This window comes from Chiloscyllium plagiosum, chromosome 6, assembly GCF_004010195.1.
Source record: "Chiloscyllium plagiosum isolate BGI_BamShark_2017 chromosome 6, ASM401019v2, whole genome shotgun sequence".
NCBI classification, from domain to species: domain Eukaryota; kingdom Metazoa; phylum Chordata; class Chondrichthyes; order Orectolobiformes; family Hemiscylliidae; genus Chiloscyllium; species Chiloscyllium plagiosum.
In genome coordinates, this window is record NC_057715.1 from 51,587,337 (window position 1) to 51,607,536 (window position 20,200).

Below are 20,200 nucleotides of genomic sequence, written 5' to 3' on the forward strand. Positions count from 1 at the left end.
TCCCAAATCAGTCCTTGCCTTTCTAAATACATGTAAATACTGTCCCTCAGGATTTCTTTAACAACTTGCCCACCACCATTGTCAGGCTCATTTGTCTATAGTTCCCTGTCTTTTCCTTACCACCTTTCTTGAATATTGGCACATTAGCCAACCTCCAGTCTGCCGGCACCTCACCTGTGACTATCGATGATTCAAATATCTCAGCAAGGTGCCCAGCAATCACTTCCCTAGCTTCTCACAGAGTTCTTCCATACACCTGATTGGCCTGGGGATTTATCCACTTTTATGTGTATCAAGACATCCAGCACCACCTCTTCTGTAACATGGGCATTTTTAAGATGCTATCACCTATTTCCCTACATTCTATAGCTTCCATTTCCTTCTCCACAGTAAACTCTGATGCAAAATGCTCATTTAGTATCTCCTCCACCTCCTGTGGTTCCACACATAAGTGCCTTGCTGATCTTTGAGGGGTCCAATTCTCTCCCTTTTGTCCTTAAATTTATGTACAAAATCCCTTTGCATTCTCCATAACTCTATTTGCCAAAGCTATCTCATTTCCCCTTTTTGCCCTGCTGATTTCTCTCAAATATAATCCTACTGTCTTTGTGCTCTTCTGAGGATTCACTCGATCTCTGCTGTCTATACCTGACATGTGTTTCCTTCTTTTTCTTGTCCAGGACCTCAATTTCTCTCGTCACGCAACATTCCCTACACTGAGAAGCCTTGCCTTTCATTCTAACTGTCTCTTGACTCTCGTTATCTCATTTGTGAAGGCTTTCCATTTTTCAGCTGCCTCTTTACCTGCGAACATCTGCCCCCAGTCAGCTTTTGAAAGTTCTTGCCGAATACCATCAAAATCGGCCTTCCTCCAATTTAGAACTTCAACTTTTAGATACAGTCTATCCTTTTCCATCACTGTTTTAAAACTAATAGAATTATGGTCACTGACCCCAAAGTGCTCCCTCACTGACATCTCAGTCACTTGCCCTGACTTAGTTCCCAAAAGTAGATCTTGTTTTGCACCTTCTCTAGTAGGTACATCCACATACTAAATCAGAAAATTTTCTTGTACACACTTAACAAATTTCTCTCCATCTAAATCCTTAACACAACAGCAGTCCCAGTCTATGTTTGGAAAGCGAAAATCCACTACCATAACCACCTATTATTCTTACAGACAAGTGAGATCTCCTTACAATCTTTTTCTCAATTACCTGCTGACTATTAGGGGTCTATAGTACAATCCTAATGAGGTGATCATCCCTTTCTTATTTCTCAGTTTCACCCAAATAACTTCCCTGGATGCATTCCCAGGAATATCCTCCTTCAGTACAACTGTAATGTTACCTCTTATAAAAAAAAAACTCCCCCTCCTCTCTTGCCTCCCTTTCTGTCCTGCCTGTAGCATTTGTATCCTGGAACATTAAGTTGCCAGTCCTATCCATCCCTGAACCATGTGTCTATAATTTCTATGATATCCCAGTCCCATTTTTCTAACCATGCCCTGAGTTCATCTGTGTTCTCTGTTAGGCCTCTTGCATTGAAATAAATGCAGTTTATCAGTCCCATCTTGTTCTCTACTTTGTTCCTGCCTGCCTGTTTGACTTGCTGCCTTTTCAAACTGTACCAGTCTCAGACTTATCTCTTTTCTCACTATTTCCCTGGGTCCCGCATCCTCACCTTATCAGTTTCAATTCTCTCGAGCAGCTTTGGCAAATTTCCCTACCAGTGTGTTAGTCCCCTTCCAATTCTTGCACAGGTCACTTCTACCCCAGAAGAGATTCTAATGATCCTAAATTGTGAACCCCTCTCTCCTGAACCAGATCCTCAGCCAACTATTCAGCTGCTCTACGCTCCTATTACTACTCTCACTGGCATGTTGCACAAGGAGTAATCAGATATTATTAACTTCAAGGACTTCCTTTTTTAATTCCTGCCTAGCTTCCTATAGTCTCCCTTTAGAATCTCATCCTTTTCCCTTTCTATTTTGTTAGTTCCAATGTGTGTAATAATCTCCTGCTGGTCCCTCTCCCCTTTGAGAATATTCTTACCCTCTCCAAGATATCCTTGATCCTGGCACCATGAAGGCAACACACCATTCCGATTTCTTGCTGTTGGCTACAGAAGAGTTTGTCTGTGCCTCTGACGAGAGTCCCCTATCATAATTGATCGCTTGTAATCTGACAAACCCACCTTACATTAGAGCCATTCTCAGTACCAGAAACATGGCTGTCGTGCTACATTCCCCTGAGTGTCCATCACACTGGCCATTTTCCAAAACGTCATACTTGTTTGAGATGGGGACAGCCACAGGAGACTCCTGCACAACTTGCCTCCCTTTCCTAGAGTTAACCCATCTACCTGAAAGTATCAGCAGTTTCTCTGCCTTTCTATAGCTGACATCCATCACACTCCCTAGTTCCTGTAAATTCCCTATTGCCTCTATGTGCTGCTCCAACTGATCCATGCAATCTTATAGGATTCGTAACCAGACATATTTCCTGCAGACGTAATCATCAGTAATATGGAAACTCTTCCTCATCTTCCACATCCAACAGGAAGAGCACACTCTATTAAATGCCATCCTTGCTCCCTAAAAATCTACAGATCCAGAAAATAGCACAGTCTTACTGCTCCAAAAGACGCAGCTCCAGGCTAACTTAGTACTTATATTTTATATTTATTAAAAATTTAATCAAGAGACAGATCTCAAGAAAACATATAATTTAAAAAAACACTTGACCCACCTTGTAGATTTACAGCAAGGTTACATTTAAAAACTGTGCATTAGCTTTGCACATGCTGTGAACTGTCTCACATAGTTTTCTCCAAGGTCAGCTATTAATTTTGCTGTTTGTTAATTTTTCTTAGATGCACTCCAATGTCCAGAAATACTTGAACTCAAGCTGTAAAGGCAATAGCTGTGCAGATTCACTGCTGTATCAGACAGCAGTATAGTTTTCTTTCGCTCTGTCTCAGTGACCATGTGGTCTCTGATTTTGCTCTCTTCCTCCTTTTAAAGTGCTGTTGTTTTGATTTTTTTTGTCCACAAAACTTCCAAAACAATGCCAGCAGCTTATAAAGCAGTAATTACCCATTCCTGGAATTTTAGGAAATCACGTCCAACACCTAAAATACTTCAAAAAAGGAGCAGCTCTTACAGCCTCAAATGTTTCCCATCCTTGGGATTACTGTCTTGAAGGCTCACTACTGCAAAATCTTTTGTTCTGGTAACTTTTATCCAAAGTGTGTTCATCCTTCCAGAAACATCTCTGGCACTCAGACAGAGAATTGACCACACCTGATCACAATGTTTGATCCCAGTTATTGGTAAACAACTCCTAAATGTTTATATAAAGTCACAAACAGCCACATTCCAGGTGTTCTCTCCTTTATTTGGTTAACATAGGAAACTACAGGTCACATGCCCTGACTGTAGCTTTAACCAAGGTCAAAGTTGAAATTAATTTCACCAAATCTTCCAGCATGCTTGATTGTAGTTTTAACTTGTCTTGTTGTCATTTCTGCTTCTGGCTACCTGATCACAAAGGACATCCAACATGGAAAGGTAGATAATGTTTGATTAATTGAATATTTTGATAAAGTAAAAATGATGGCTAATGAAGGGAATACAATGGATAGTACCTGTACAGATTTTAAGCATGTGTTTGCAAAAGAACAACATAAAATGCTGATTAACAAAATTGAGGTTGATGGAACAGCAGAATTATGCAAGTGTAGTAAATGTTTTTTCTAGATATGAGGATCATTGGTAAAGGTGATCACCAAACATCATTGTTAGGTCCAGTACCTTACTGACTTACATACATAACTTGCATATTGGAATACAGAGTGAAATTGTTATGATACCAAACCAGAAGATATACAGTAAGGATGAAACCAAATGATTACAAAAGAACATCAGAACTAGGAACAGAAGCAGACAGTTTAGTCCCTCAAACCTGCTCCCCCATTTGATACGATCATGACTAATTTCATCTCAGCCTCTACTTTCCTGCCCATTCTTCACAATTCTTCAACTCATTATTCATTAAAAATCTGTCTGTCTTTTCCTCAAAACATACTCAATGCCCCAGCATTGACCTGACTACTCAAGGGTATTGGATTCTGGATTCATGACCCTTTGAGAGAAGTAATTTCTCTCAACTCGATTTTAAATCTGCAAACCCTTATCCTAAAATAATGACCTCTCATTCTAGATTGCCCCAACACCTTTCTATGTCTCCTTTGTCAATCCTCTTTAGCATTATTTAGATCTCATCTCATTCTTCTGAACTCCAGAGAGGCCTAAATTGCATGATTTCTCTTTATAAGACAAATTTCATGCCTGGGATCAGTCTTGTGAACTTCCTCTGAACTGCCTCCAATACAACTACTCCCCTCCTCAAGTAAGGGGACAAAATTGTACACAATAAAATTGGACGGTCTATCAGAGTGTGTACTAAAATGATAGATGGAATTTGATAGAAAAGTGTGAATTGATGCATTTTGGCAGAATGGCTAGGGAGAGACAATATAGTGTAAGTGACACAAGAATGCACAGAATTCTTTGAAGGTAGCATAAAATATTGAGGCAGCAGGTATTAAGGCATTTGGGATTTTGGGCATTGACCAATAAAAGCATGGAAGTCATGGTAGACTTGGTTAGGCCAGAACTGGAGTATGGCACCCAATTCTAGTGATCATACTTCAGGAAGGATGTGTGCGTCCTTGAGAGGATGCATAAGAAATTTATCAAAATAGTTGCAGATTTGGTCTCCAGGAGAATGGGAGATTTTATAGAGGTGTCTTTTCTCTCGGATGGGGGATTTCAAGACTAGTGGGTATATTTTTAAGGTGAAAGGTTAAAGATTTAAAGATGACATGAGGGGCAATTGTTTTACAGAGTGGTTCGTGTTTGGAATGAACCTCCAGATGAAGTGGTGAATGAGAGCACAGATACAACAACTGAAAAACATTTAGATAAGTACATGTGTAAGAAATGTTTGGAGGAATTTAGTTTGAAATTATTAGATTAGATTCCCTACAATGTGGAAACAGGCCCTTTAGCCCAACAAGTCCACACTAACCCTCCAAAGAATAATCCATCCAGACTCATTTCCCTACACTTACCCCTGACTAATGCACCTAACACTATGGGCAATTTAGCATGGCCAATTCATCTGACCTGCATATCTGGTCAGCATGGACTGGTTGGATCAAAGGGTCTGTTTTTGTGCTCTATGACTGTACAAGATTATAGCAGGTTTAGAGATGCACTGCAAAGAAGCCCTGTTCCATTAACCAATGGTACAAACACTCGAGGACACAGACTTAAAGTTTCGGTCAAAAGATAGAGGGTCTGTTAAGAAAAATTGTTTTACACAGTGAATGGTAATGATTTGGAACTGTCTGTCCTTGATGGAAGCAAAGACAAATAAACTTAGAGGAACAGACAGAGCAGGGGAATGGGACTGATTGGATTTTTTCCACAGAGATCAGACATGATGCAATGGGTTGAATTCCCCCCCCAACCCTTGTCATAATGGCTATGATTTTACCTTTGATATGTTATCATGCTTCAAGTCTATTTTTTATCTGTTGATGGGCTAGATTCCCTCACCAAAACTATGCTTATCACTTCTTATGACGTTTTTCACCATTATTTACAGTCTATTTTGTGAAGGTGATGATGAGTTATAGATATTACTTTCTCGATGTCATTATGAAATTGCACATTTCCAATCAGTACTTAGGAGTTTTGCTAATCAACGCTTTTGTTGATCGATCATATAAATGATTAAGCTAAATGTAGTGGGGACATTTTCAATATTAATTTAAGTTGATCATGGCTACACAAAGCCTCAAATCAAATAGATATCTATTACCACAATGATTCATGTTACCACAGTCCCCACATCTGTTAAATTCAAGTTGATAATTTGATATAAAAAAGTGGAAATGGAAGCAATAGCTCTTCTGATCCAAGTCCAATCTATTTCTTTCTTAATGCAAAGTGATTGAAAGGTACACCAGCCTCAACATAAGGGCAGCACATTATAATACGTAAGTTTAGATTAGATTAGATTCCCTACAGTGTGGAAACAGGCCCTTCAGCCCAACAAGTCCACACCAACCCTCCGAAGAGTAACCCACCCAGACGCATTTCCCTCTGACTAATGCACCTAACACTACAGGCAATTTAGCACGGCCAATTCACCTGACCTGCACATCTTTGGACTGTTGGGAGGAAACCGGAGCACTCAGAGGAAACCCACGCAGATGCAGGGAGAATGTGCAAACTCCACACAGATAGTTGCCCCAGGCTGGAATCTAACCTGGGGCCCTCGTGCTGTGAGGCAGCAGTGCTAACCACTGAGCCACCACTCCCAATGCTAATTTTGCCAGCTAAACAATCCTCAATTTCTAACCTCAGTTGCTTATGTTGGATTATATTCAACACTATACTTATGTCCAAAGAGTGGTTTTCATGCTTGACTATTCCTTGTGCTGCTCTGAGTGGAAGGTTTTTTTGTAATGGGAACTGAAGGTTATTTCCCACCCTTTCCGCAAAACATCATCCAGAATTAAAGTGCAAAGGTTTAGTTCAATGAAAAGTTTGTGTCATACATATTATATAGGATGAGCTAAGTAAAGAGTATTTTTTGTGGGAGACTCAAATTTTAACTAATTAAAAACACACTTTATTGTTACATCAACTTAAGAAACATAGAGGCAGTTAAAAATCAATTTGTACAATGGACAATTGAGTCATCATAAAATACTACATTTTTTTAATACTGCCAACACCAATTACACAGCTGATCATCGAAACAGATCAAGTTCTGCTGACATCTGCTTTCCCTTTGTTAACACAAAATAAACCTTATTCTCTTGCACTATTTAGTCATGTTTTGTCAATGACTTGGCTTACTCACAGTAGTTATTCAAAAACACAACTCTTAGAACATTGTCTTGTGCGACCTTGAAATTCAAGAAAAACTGGACTTGCTGATTTATTGCAAGACATTATATAGTTTCACCTTTTCGATACTCTTCAGCAACAATAACGGTAGTATTTGGGTTATCAAAATGAAGTGATTGGATTTTCTTGAACCATTTTATACTTGTTCTTCTTTAGAAATAGTTCATCAATATTTATCAACCTCTGCTTTGGATTGATAATACACCTGTATCAGCAAAAGAAATTCAAGGCATCCCAGAACACATTATCTACAAATATCTACAAATGCTTGCAAAATTTAAACAACCCAATCTATATATATGTACACTTTGTACAAACCATTTAAACACATAAACTTACATCTTTACAAAGCCTGTTAATAGCAGGTAAAAATAATACACAACATGACAACCGTTTAATACAATACTACAAAAGCTTAGAAATCTATAGGTGTATCAAATTTCACAATTTTCTAAAATGAGTGTCATAGACCCATAGCTATTCAAGATAATTTACATATAAATGAAATGAATAAGGGTTGAGATGTAAACCTATTATGGGAATCTGTGACGGTTTAGCTTTTACAATATGAAACTGACTCCAAAGATGGATGAGAAAATTTAAATTCATCCCATTTTATTCAAATTATGAACTTAAAAGCAGGCTAATGCGGAAAGCTCATCTAGTAGAAACTGGACTGAATCAGATTAAATTCCATACAAGATCCCAACATGCAACAGACAGAGATAATTTCAACCTGTATGATTTAGGCTAGATCAGAATTAAATTCCAGTTGTAATTCTTTTCACTGCATAAGTATGCTTTCACAAAACTGATTAACACTGTATTACCAGAGACAATACTGTATGGGGAATCGTTATCCTTTCTCACAGACCAAAAGGATAACTAAATCAATTATTAAATTGTATAATGTGCAATTAAAGTAGTTTGCAATAGAAATACATTCATTACTGTTGAGAAATTTCAGAAAGTGAATTTCAAATGTACTAACCTGAATTCTAACCTAGCCTAGGTTCAACATATTGTAAGATTTGAAACTTCTATTTCCAATCACATGACTTTGAAAATGTTACTCGGGAGCTTACTGAATTTTCAGGACAACTGAAGATTATATGACTATGGCAGATATTACTTGTAAGGATGGAATCCTGCATTAACCTGTCTGATCTTCTCATTATGTTAAAACTCAGGAGTACAAAATTGGCTTGTATTTAATTCCAACGGTTTTGTTGCAAGACCTTTACATTAAGTAAATACATCTTACAGTACACCTTTCTCATTGTCAAAACATGAGCTTGTCAAATGGTTCCATAGACACTATCAATAAAAATGCATTCTTAATTCCAAACATACATCAGTTCAAGCCAGCAGTGCAATTCTATTTATTCACACATGAACAGACATTTCCATTCCTCTTCATATCTGTTTTAACATTTAAATAACTTGACTCCACTGTATTTGCAAGTGTATGTAGCTGACTGAGTTCTCATGTCGCATTTAAATGTGCTTTGATATGGGAATACAACATGGTCGAAATGCTATAGCAAATAGATAATTTGTAAGAACAGAGGAGAGGTGCAAGTTTTATTTTGGTTCGGTATTTCAGGTTGACTTTTTTTTAAGTGCTTACTAATCTACATCATTGCACTGCTTTAACTGACTGCAGTGAGTCAATTACTTCAGGGCTGTGCACAAATATACATTCCATGATAGATATTGTAACCAGCAAGAAAGTGAACAGACAGAATTAAAATGATGCAAGATAGATTTCTAAGTATGTACTGCCCTTCTCCTGAGGAACTGTCTAAACAACTGACGTCTTGCTAGTGTGTTATTACACCACAGCAATATATGTTGGGTGTCCAGTATATTTAATTTATATTAATTCCAGAAAGTGCCATTACTAGTTACTTTGTCGCTTAAGCACTGCATTGTGGAATGCCTACCACTGACTGTTGATTAGTATTCTCTATCAGAAGAGCTCTTAATCTAACAGCATCAAATGAGCTTCCACAGGAACAATACTTCAAAATATCATCAATGATTCTTTTCCACACATTCAACTCCAGTAGTTACTTAACTCAAAACCATAACATGACTATCATGAAGAGGGTTCATTTATTTAAAAAAAAATATTTGTAGACATATTAGGAGGAGTCTTTTGTGGGTATTATATCATGAAATTAGTACCCAATTAGCAGAAAGCAACTCATTCTAATTTACTTTGTTCATCAGTTCCTTGCAGATGCAAATACGCAATGGAAAGCTCTTCATCTTCCTGTCACTGCATCTCCTTACTTCCAGTGCAGCTAAATTGTTAATTTTTAGCTCTGAAGTGGCCCATGTAATTGTCACACCTGTGTCTGGTATTGAGATTCTACAAAAGAGATATGAATGTTATCAAAATTATGTTCATCACCACTCTCGTAGTCACTCATCATTACTTCAGAATCATCGAAACCACAGCTCATTGACATATCTGAAGATGATGCATTTGTTGATGCAAATACAGGCATTGGTATGTTGTCGCTAATCACTTTATCCAAGTCTTGGTTTGAACCTGCAGGGAATACACCATTGTCAGTCACATCCTGGATGCCAACAGCCTCTCCTTCTGCAGGGAACTGGTGAGGCGGAAGGTACTGGCTGGGATGGAAGTGCGGTCTTCTTCTGCTATTGGAGTTTAAAGCGTTCAATGTGGATGTTGTCTGAGGTGATTGGATAATCTCATATTGATCCTGGTAATCCTCCGGCAAGGGCGGAGGAAGTTGATCCTGGCCCAGGAATTCCTCATCGTGAGGAGGTGGGAAGTCACTGTCTATGTCATATCCACCGAGGTAATAGTCAGCATCCAGTGATCTTGTATTTGCATGATGCACAGGGGCAGTATCAGCTGCTTCATAATGCGGCACTTCTTCAATGTTTGGTAGTCGAGTGCTTGGCATCCAGTCTGAGGTGTCCCAATGATATGCTGCAATAGAACAGAACTACTATAACATTTTTGTGATTTATTACTTGACATGTATAATGCTTTTGAATATACTTCCGTATTACAAATTTTCTTAATTTGTTCAAGTTAAATTTCAATTGACACATGCTAAATTAATACAAGCTCTGGAGCTCTTGTATAAATTTAAAGTGTGCTAATTGTTAAAAATATACACACAAATGTTTAAAATTCAATGCCTGACTTGCACCAAAATCTGAAAATGTAATGTGTTACTTTTTCATTTCAGAGTTATGCCATATGCTTTATATGTAAAACATTCACTGACCAAACACACACCAACATGCTTAGGACAAAATAGGAAGTCACATTCATGCAAAGCCCAACTAAAAATCAGCATGCGTATTGAAAGCCAGTCAATTCATATTGTAAAAACTGTGCATTGATAAAATACAGCTGAACCAGCAAATTGTTGAATGATGCTTTTCAGTTAAACTATGTAGATATTCATTTCTAATAAGCGTGGTAATAAATACTTAATATTATAATGCCTATCAACATTATGGTCATCTCTTTCATGCTTAACAACTATTCACCAATTTAAAGTAATTGCTAACAGTTGAAATTCATTATTCCAACAAAATGAGTTCAGCCTGAAGGTCAACAGAAACAACAGTGTTCAAGTGTAAATCCATGCCTTTGCAGATTATTATTCTGATCTTTTAGACATAATTGTAATCCTTGCAGTTTTATTACATGCATGTGTAGTAGGGAATCAAGTTCAAAAACAAGAGAGACAAATGCTACTTAAAAAAACAGATCTTGGGATAGCATTAAGAAGCAGATTGCAAGTGTCCAGGAGTCACCTCTGTTGTAGTTCTGCCCCTCCTCCATAAGGGACACTGTCAGGTGGAAAGTGAAAATGAATGAATGGTTAAAAACATACCTCGAGTATATCAGTTCAAATAGGACATATATACAACTGACATCGGTTTAAACAGTTGATTAAAAGCATTAGTCATACATTTAGCCCAGCAGCAAAAAGACAGTCAATACCATTCTTTTGGACTCAAACATTCTTTGAAATAAATGTTAAATCTTAGATCCATTAATTGGTCTGCATTTATCATTTTCTATTTTAAATCTGCTGAATACAGAAACTATTTAATACAGATTGCACAATATTTATTCATTCATATCAATATATCACATCTTCACCAGATGTTGCAATAATCAACAATACATATTTGGAAATTAGAATTCCATTTGATATGATTTAGAACAAGCAAAAGCTATTGTATTGAAGTCATTTTCACCATGATCACACTTTATGAACATTAGTGTAAAATGCACTACCTAAAACAAAACACTATCAATCTAACATGGGTTTCAACTGAAATGTTTTTTCAAGTACTTTGTGGTTTGCGACATTTGGATATCTAATTTGACTGATGCTTTCATTTCTTCAAGGTTAAACTGGAATTTGTTTTTTCTTTGTTTAATTAAGTTTTGTGGATTAAAGAAACCCAAAATGATTTTGTACATCCCAGGTTTTTAACAGCAATGGCACACTATGATTTTAGGATACACATTTTCAGTACGAATAATTTAAACAGTAATGTTTCCTAAAATTATAAATAAACACATTTCCATATCTGTATAGGTTAGAATGAAGCAAGGTTGTCTCTAAACTGCTCTGGGGTTGTTTTAGAAAATATATCAAAGCATCATTTCAAAAAACTGTCAGAAATATAATCAGTATTTTATTTCCACTGAAATTTGGTCATTGTAATTTAGCATAGATGTACTTTTTAAAAATTACATGATAAGTATCCCTCTAGTTATTTCTTTGTGATGACACTCAGACTTTTTTCCATTAATTCCGTCAGTTGTCCTTCTGAAAGGTAGAATTCTTATGCTTTGTCACAGAGCTTGGAGAAGTTTTTTTTTTAAATTCTTCTTGATTACTTCTTTATTCTACCATATTCCTGCTATAAATTCAATCAAGAGTATGCTGAAATTACTTAAAATTACACAAAGATCAGATAGATCAGGTCCTTGTTTAGCAGCGAATGAGGTAACCGTCTGGAATTGTGCCTTGGCCCATCTCAAACATGACAATCTATGAAAATTGGTGGAATTAGAATATAAATGCCTTACGTATTCTTAGAAAAAAAAAGGTTTAATTGCACCTTAATAATAAACAGTAAGCAACAACAAATGAGCTAATACTACCAGTGAAATAGTGGAAAAAATAACTGACATGAAAGCATCAAGAGAACTTAATTGTATATGACATTATAAACTTTACAAAGTTCCTTATAAGTGTAGTGTGACACATAAGTAGGTTCTGAGGAAGAATCACCTCATCAGAAACATTAACTTTGATTTTTCTTCACAGATATTGCCAGATCTGCTGAGCTTTTCCAGCAAATTCTGTTTTTGTTTTTATGATCTACAACAACTGCAGTTCTTTTAGTTTTTATTAGGTATATAAGGAGGTTCTTTTAAGAACATCAGATAAAAATGTGATATTTAAGGTGGTGAAAGAAGCAGAACACTGCAGAGATTTACAGGACATAAGGACTCAGAAGCAAAGCAGTGCAAGGCATGGTCACTAATGATGGAGTGATGATCATTGGGATGTACAGCATGCTTTATTTGGAGGAGCACCCTAGGTCTCACAAAGGGTTCACTGAGGTCACAGAGCTATGGAATTAAGAGTCAATATCATAAAATTGCTAGACATTAGCAAGTCATTGTAGATTAGCAAATACAGAAGTGATGTGTGAATGGGACCTGTTGCACATTATTAAGAGGACAGCATAATTTTAGACGTATTTAAGTTTAAAAAGGTGGAATGTGGAACATCGACTCAGAAATCATTGGTACATTCTGACTTTAGAGGAAATAAAAACAGAAACAAGACTTAGGGTTTGAAAAACAAATAGGATGAGGCAGAGATAGAAGTGAGGAGAAAGTGAGGTCTGCAGATGCTGGAGATCAGAGCTGAAAATGTGTTGCTGGAAAAGCGCAGCAGGTCAGGCAGCATCCAGGGAACAGGAGAATCGATGTTTCGGGCATAAGCCCTTCTTCAGGAATGGGGAAAGTTTGTCCAGCAGGCTAAGATAAAAGGTAGGGAGGAGGGACTTGGGGGAGGGGCGTCGGAAATGTGATAGGTGGAAAGAGGTCAAGGTGAGGGTGATAGGTCAGACTGGGGTGGGGGCGGAGAGGTCGGGAAGAAGATTGCAGGTTAGGAAGGCGGTGCTGAATTCGATGGATTTGACTAAGACAGGGTGGGGGGAGGGGAAATGAGGAAACTGGTGAAATCCGAGTTCATCCCTTGTGGTTGGAGGGTTCCTAGGCGGAAGATGAGGTGTTCTTCCTCCAACCGTTGTTTTGTTGTGGTCTGACGATGGAGGAGTCCAAAGATCTGCATATCCTTGGTGGAGTGGGAGGGGGAATTGAAATGTTGAGCTACAGGGTGGTTGGGTTGGTTGGTCCGGGTGTCCCAGAGATAGAAGTGAGCAAATCTATGGGGATGAAAAGTAGATGGCTTTAGTGGAACACAAGATATGAAGTTGGTAGCTCTGCTCAAGGATGTGAGGTAACGGTTTCAGCTTTCTGTTAGTTGACAGGAAGAAGGATGAAGTCTGAGCTCATAACTAAGATTCATGGTTGGAACCTGTCTTCTTAATGGATAATTTGAACATTCTCAATAGTTTTGCTCACAATATACAATGTAATTTTGAGACCATAGAAATTCAGTAAGACAGTTAATTGCTGTAGGCTCTTTAGTCAAATAAATAAATTACATAAAAATATGCTTATATGACAGTTAATATTTTAACTAATGTTATACTTTTGACTTTTTGTTATAATCTACATAAAACAACATACAGTATCTTTCAAAGTGTGGTATATTGTTTTATTCCAAACATCATATTGTCATAAGAAAAACAAGGAGAGCAATTAACAAGTTAAATACCTTCATTCTCAATTGTGTCAACTGCATCATTAACCAGCCGTATAACAGTCACTACTGAAGCTTTCAGGATAGGGTAAGAAAAGGGAAAGGTAGGAAAAGGAGCAGTAGAAAGTAGTGCAATGTTAATATAAGCAGTTCTACATTAATTTCTTAACACTAATTTGATGTAAATCCCTCTTGAAAAGGCAAGTACAAAAATATTGCAACTGAGCAAACAATTTGGTTTTTTACTGGTTCTATTGCATAATTTTAATAAAAACAGTTGTGAAGTAATTTCTTTTGAAAACCTCTGCATGGTAAGGCTCAGTTTATACATTGAGTTTCTCAGTGAAGCCTATCTTTGAGAACAGTTAAATGTTATTACAGGGAAGCAACAGGAAGAATGTGTCTGACTTCATTCTGTTAACATTTGTTGACAGCGGCTATTCAATCTGCAGAAGTACCACCAAGCACAATAATGTACTGAATCTCTCAGGGTATTACACAGCATGAACTTAAATATTTACGTTGTTACCCTAATTGTAGTTTTCTAGAGGGAAAGAAGTACAGCCAAAGCAACATACTGAAGAACTGACCTATAATGGATACATTGAGTGTTAAGGAATACATTCTGTGCCACCCTGTAGTTATCCTGGTTCATTATTTCTCATAAAAATCACAACTTATATTTATATAGCACCTTTAAAAGAATAAAACAGCACAGGAGTTGTTGTAAAGCATAATTAGGTACAATGCAACATGAGGCTCTCCACCAGCATCTTGACCACTGTTAGGAATGAGCAACAAATGCTGGCCTTGTCAGTGACAATTCATCATATGAAAAAGTTAAAGAAAGTTACCTACAATTTGGTTAAATAAGTGGTTTTAAGAAACTTCTGAAATGTACAAAGAAAAGTCAAGGATGTAAGGTGGTAACTTCAATAATTAACAGCCAGTCTGGCTGACAATGGTAGGGGAGTTAAAAATCAGGATGTTCAAGAAACTAATTTTAGAAGTGCAGAGGTATTTTGAATGTTGTGGGGCTGGAGAAGATGACAACAATGACATTTCAAAAGTACATAATTGACTGTAATGTCTCAACATGTGCTGCTTTTGGGAGTCGAGATGTGGGTCAGAACGTTAAGCTGAATCAAACTGATCCGGAATTAGCTAAAGATGTTCCTTTTAGGTCAGAGATTTTGCTATTTATTTTTTGGAAGAGTAATGTGATTTATTACCTTCCTACTTACTAAGCTGAGTGTCTAGGAAATTCAGTAATAATTCTGAGCACAGTTGCAAGGTGTTAACAAGACACCGGAAATATTTGACAAAACAGTTCTGTAAATTTTCAAATATTTAAGTCACTGAATTGTTACTGCATAGGAGGCCATTTGTCAAATCTATGCTATCTTTCCAAATGAACAATTCACCTAGTGCCACTCTCCCTCAGCACACATTTTCTTTTCAGACAATAATCCGATTGTCTCTTAAATGCTTCAAATAAACTTCCCTTCACTGCTCCAAGTAGTGTATTTCAGCTCCTAATTACTCGCTGTGTAAAAAGGTTTTTCCTCATGTCGCTATTGCTTCTTTTGTCACTATCTCAAAAAGATTCTACTAGATTCGCTAATCATAATCTGTACTTAAAAACAAACCCACACTGCCCCTCTCTGGTTAGTGAAGAGCTTTCAAGGTGTTCAGTCTCCAACATTAATTACAGACTCTAGTCATTTCATAACAATAGATGTTAGCTTAACTGGTCTGTAATTTTCTAGTTTCTTTCCTCACTCTTTCCAAACAGCGAATTGACATTTATAACTTTCTAACTAAAAGGAAAAGTTCCCAAATTTGTAGAAATGCAAGATTACAGATCGGACAACTGCAGTGCTGCCACCTACTTCTTTTAAAATCATGGCATGAAAATATTGGTCACGTGGATTTAGGAACATAGAAATAGAAATAGATCATTCAGCCTGTCCAATTTACTCCACCAGTAACACAATCAGGGCCGATTGAACAGCAACATCTTTTACTCACAGTATCCCCATTAGTCTTTACACCACTGGCAATCAGAAATCTGTCAACCTCTACTTTAAATATACTCAAAGAATGAGCTTCTATAGGCTTCTTAGGTGGAGAACCCCAAAGATTTACAATCCTGTGTGTCGGAGTTTCCACTTGTCTTGATCCTAAATGGTATCCCACATATTTAAAAATTATTTCCTCTGGTTTAAGACTCCCCTGTCAGGGGAAATATTTTACCTGCATTTACCTGTTGATCCTTTAAGTATTTTGTAAGTTTCAGTGAGAACAACTCTGAATCTTTGAACTCCAGAGAATACAAAGCCTTGTTGGTGCTATTTAGTGTCATTCATTTCTCCATTACTGTTATTCTGCTTATACTAATTTTGTTGAGGTACCGCACTAGTTTTTACATGCTCCCACAGATGGGCTGGCAAATAAGAGGGGTGTACACATTGGGCACCATGCAATGGGTGTTCTTGGTACTTACCCAGCCAACCCTGCCCCCATGCCAAATTTACCAACATTAGACGATGAATTGGTCAGCTTATCCATAGCCATAACTGGTCATTTAATGATAAAGTACCACATAATAGGCTGATTGGCAACACTGAGGCTTATGGACTAGAAAAGTCAGTGTCCAAATGGATAAAAATAAAAATCAACTGAACAACAGAAGCAATATGAGCCTGGTAAATAGTTATTTTACAGCTTGGAGGTGGCTGGATGGTGATTAGATTAGATTACCTACAGTGTGGAAACAGGCCCTTCGGCCCAACCAGTCCACACCGACCCTCCAAAGAGTAACCCACCCGGACCCACTTCCCTCAGGCTAATGCACCCAACACTACGGGCAATTTAGCATGGCCAATTCACCTAACCTGCATATCTTTGGACTGTGGGAGGAAACCGGAGCACCCGGAGGAAACCCATGGGCGGCACGGTGACATAGTGGTTAGCACTGCTGCTTCACAGTGCCAGAGACCTGGGTTCAATTCCCGCCTCAGGCGACTGTCGGTGTAGAGTTTCCACACTGTAAGTAATCGAATCTAAGACATGGGGAGAATGTGCAAACTCCGCACAGACAGTTGGACGCTGGAATCGAACCTGGGACCCTGTTGCTGTGAGGCAGCAGTGCTACCCACTGAGCCACCGTGCCACCCCATGTTCCCCAATGGTCAGTCCTGAGAATACTTTTTATGTTATATATAAATTAATTGGTCTTGTAACATGAAGTTCTTAAAACATGATATCACCAAATGTGGAGGAATAGCAAACAATGAGGATGTTATAAATTACTAGTAACAGGACATAGATAGACATGCAGAATAAGTGGCAGCTGGAACTTAATTAAGAGAATTGAGAGGTGATGCATTTTGCCAGAGGCAATATAGACAGGTTATACCATTCCAGTTTGTGCAAAAACAGAGGAACCTCATGGTGGTTAGGGGTTGTTGAATGTGCTTTGATATTTGAAGGTGGCAGGATAAACTGAGGGAATGGCTGGTAAAGCACATGCAATTTTAGGCTTATTTAATGAACTGTTGAGTACAAAAGCTGGAAGGTTATGTTGAACTTTCATGACGTTCCACACCAATTAACATATTGTGTTAAGATCAAATCATCATAGTTTAGGAAGGATGTAAAGATGGTTGAGAGTAGAGACTTGTCTGAATGTTTCTGAGGCAGAGGGCTTTAATTACAGGGTTTTGTTGGAAGGAATGGGGTTGCTCTTTTTTGAAGAAAGAGGTATGCGGGTGTGATTTGATAGAGATATGAAATATTATGACAGATTTAGATAAGGGAGATGACTAAAAACTTTCAATGAATAGATTTGGTAGAGGATGCAGGATGAACGTGTGCAAGAACATTTATGTAATGAACGAGCAGGTCTGTGAGCCTAGAATGTGTCACCCACTAGGATAATGGAAGTGGAAATGGAAATAAAAAGTGATTTCAATAGGAAATTAGATGAGCACTCAAAGGAATTAAACCTGCTGGGGTACTGAGGTCTAGCAGGAGTGTGTGCCTTATTGAATTATCCAGCCAAGAGCTGGCATTGATTTAAAGGGCCAAATGGTCTCTTCCAGCGCTGAAAAGGACTAAAACTCAATATGCTTTTAACCACTTCTTTTGGTTAGTTTATTTTTAATTTTCTTGTGGGCCATTGGTGTCACTGGCTGGCCAGCATTTATTGCTTTGCCCTTGTTACCCTTGAGGTGGTGAGGTGAGCTGCCTTCCTAAATTGCTGCAATCCATGTGCTGTAGATAGATCCACATTGCACTTGGAGAGGGAATTCCAGGGAATTGACCTCACGACAGTGAAGGATCAGTGATATATTTTGAAGTCAGGATGGTGAGTGACTTAGACAGCAACTTCCAGAGGGTGGTGTTCCTATGTATCTGCTGTCCTTGTCATGCTAGGTGGAAGTGATCATGAGTTTGGAAGGTGCTGTCTAAGGACCTTTGGTGAATTTCTGCAGTGAGTCTTGTAAATGTGGTGCCAATCAAGTGGGCTGCTTTGTACTGGTTTAGTGTTGTTGGAGCTGCACCATCCAGGCAAATGGGAAGCATGACATCACACTCCTGACTTGTGCCTTGTCGATGGTGAACAAGTTTTGGGAAGTCAGGTGGTCAGTTACTCGCTGCTGTATTCCTAACCTTTGACCTGCTCTTGTAACCAAAGTATTTATATGATGTGTCCAGTTAAGTTTCTGGTCTATAATAACCCCAAGGATATTGATAGTGGGGAATTCGGTGATGGGAACACCATTGAATGTCAATGGGCAGTGGTTAAATCATCTCTTACTGGAGATAGTAATTGCCTGACATTTGTGTGACATGAACATTAACTGCCACTTATCAGTCCAAGTCTGAATATTGTCCAAATCTTGTTGCATTTCAACATGGACTGCTTTAGTATATGATGAGTTGCAAACAGTGCTGAGCATTGTGCAACCTTTGGCAAACATTTCCACTTCTACCCTCATGATGGAGGGAAGATCATTGATGAAGCAACTAAAGATGATTGGGGCAAAGACACTACCTTGAGGAACTCCTACAGAGATGATCTGGAGCTGAGATGACTGACCTCCAACAACTGCAACCATGTGCCAAGTATGACTGCAACCAGCAGAGAGTTTGCTTCCTTATTCCCCTTGATTCCAGTTTTGCTGAGGCTCTTCAATGCCACACTGTTGAATGTAGCTTTGATGTCAAGGGCTGTCACTCTCAATTCACCTCTGGAACTCAGATTCTTTTGTCCATGTTTGAACCAAGGCTTTAATGAGGTCAGAAGTTGGGTGAATCTGACTGAACCCAAACTGGACATCAGCATGCAGGTTATTGTTGAGCAAGTGCTGCACTCATGATGACACCTTCCATTACTTTACCAATGATTAGAGTGATGGGGTAGTAACTGACTCAGTTCAATTTGTCCTTTTTTTATGTACAAGATGTATGTGGGCAACTTTCCACATTTTTGGGAGCGATGCCAGCGTTGCAACTGTACTGGAACAGCTTGCCTAGTGGAGCAACAAGTCTTCAATATTATTGCAAAAGTTTTGTGTGTTCATTTTAATATATTTTGCAAGATCCTTCTCATTTTTTTAATAGCTCTTATTACGTGCTTTGTCACCCATTACTGCTTCCAACTCTCCCATTTGCCATGATGTGTGCTATTGTTTGCATTTCTGAATACGTTTTTTTCTAACTTTTGTTAGCTCTTACCCCCTGGTTGTCCATGACAATCTTTTTTGGTAAGTAGACATTTTGCTCTTATATGTATAAACTCAATCTGTATTATATTAAATTCTTACTCAAGCACCTCACTCCGATCTACGGCTATTTCATCAATAAACAGATAAGTTTAGTTCACTTTGAATAGTACCTTTCTTCGTGCATTGAAATCAGCCTTACGTAAATCAATCCAAGTAGCAGTTTCATATCTTTCTCTTCAAACCTTAACATTAAACTTGATGATATAATGATCTGTTAAATGTTCATAAGCATTCAACTGATAATTAAATATGCGTCATTATTTAACATTAATTCTAATATGGGCCACCTCCTACTGACTCAAAGCCATTCTGGATGCATATGAAATACACCTTTTTTTGATTTTCACTCATCCCAATTTATACAAAACTGAAAATGTCCATTTAAAACCACTCTGTCTTCCTGTCATACATGCCCAATCACAGCTTTTACACAAGCCACCAAATCATTATATATTTCTGGGTTGAATCTCCTGACACCATACTTGTCCCTGCTTTTC

General features: G+C 38.0%; 1 protein-coding gene across 11 annotated transcripts in view; it reads right to left on the minus strand.

The window, feature by feature from the left end:
- Nucleotides 1-6,684: 6,684 nt before the first annotated feature.
- The window catches only part of LOC122550578 (protocadherin Fat 3-like), a 794,139-nt gene continuing 780,623 nt past the window's right edge, over nt 6,685-20,200 (minus strand). For 8 of the 11 annotated variants that reach the window (XM_043691532.1, XM_043691521.1, XM_043691522.1 and 5 more), the window contains 3 exons: nt 13,924-13,983; nt 10,802-10,837; nt 6,685-9,959 (listed from right to left, as the gene is read on the minus strand). In XM_043691532.1, coding sequence (XP_043547467.1) covers nt 9,340-9,959; nt 10,802-10,837; nt 13,924-13,983 — 716 coding nt within the window. In that variant the 3' untranslated portion in view covers nt 6,685-9,339. The remainder of the gene's footprint in view (nt 9,960-10,801; nt 10,838-13,923; nt 13,984-20,200) is intronic. The other 3 variants (XM_043691528.1, XM_043691530.1, XM_043691531.1) reach the window with 3 other exon arrangements.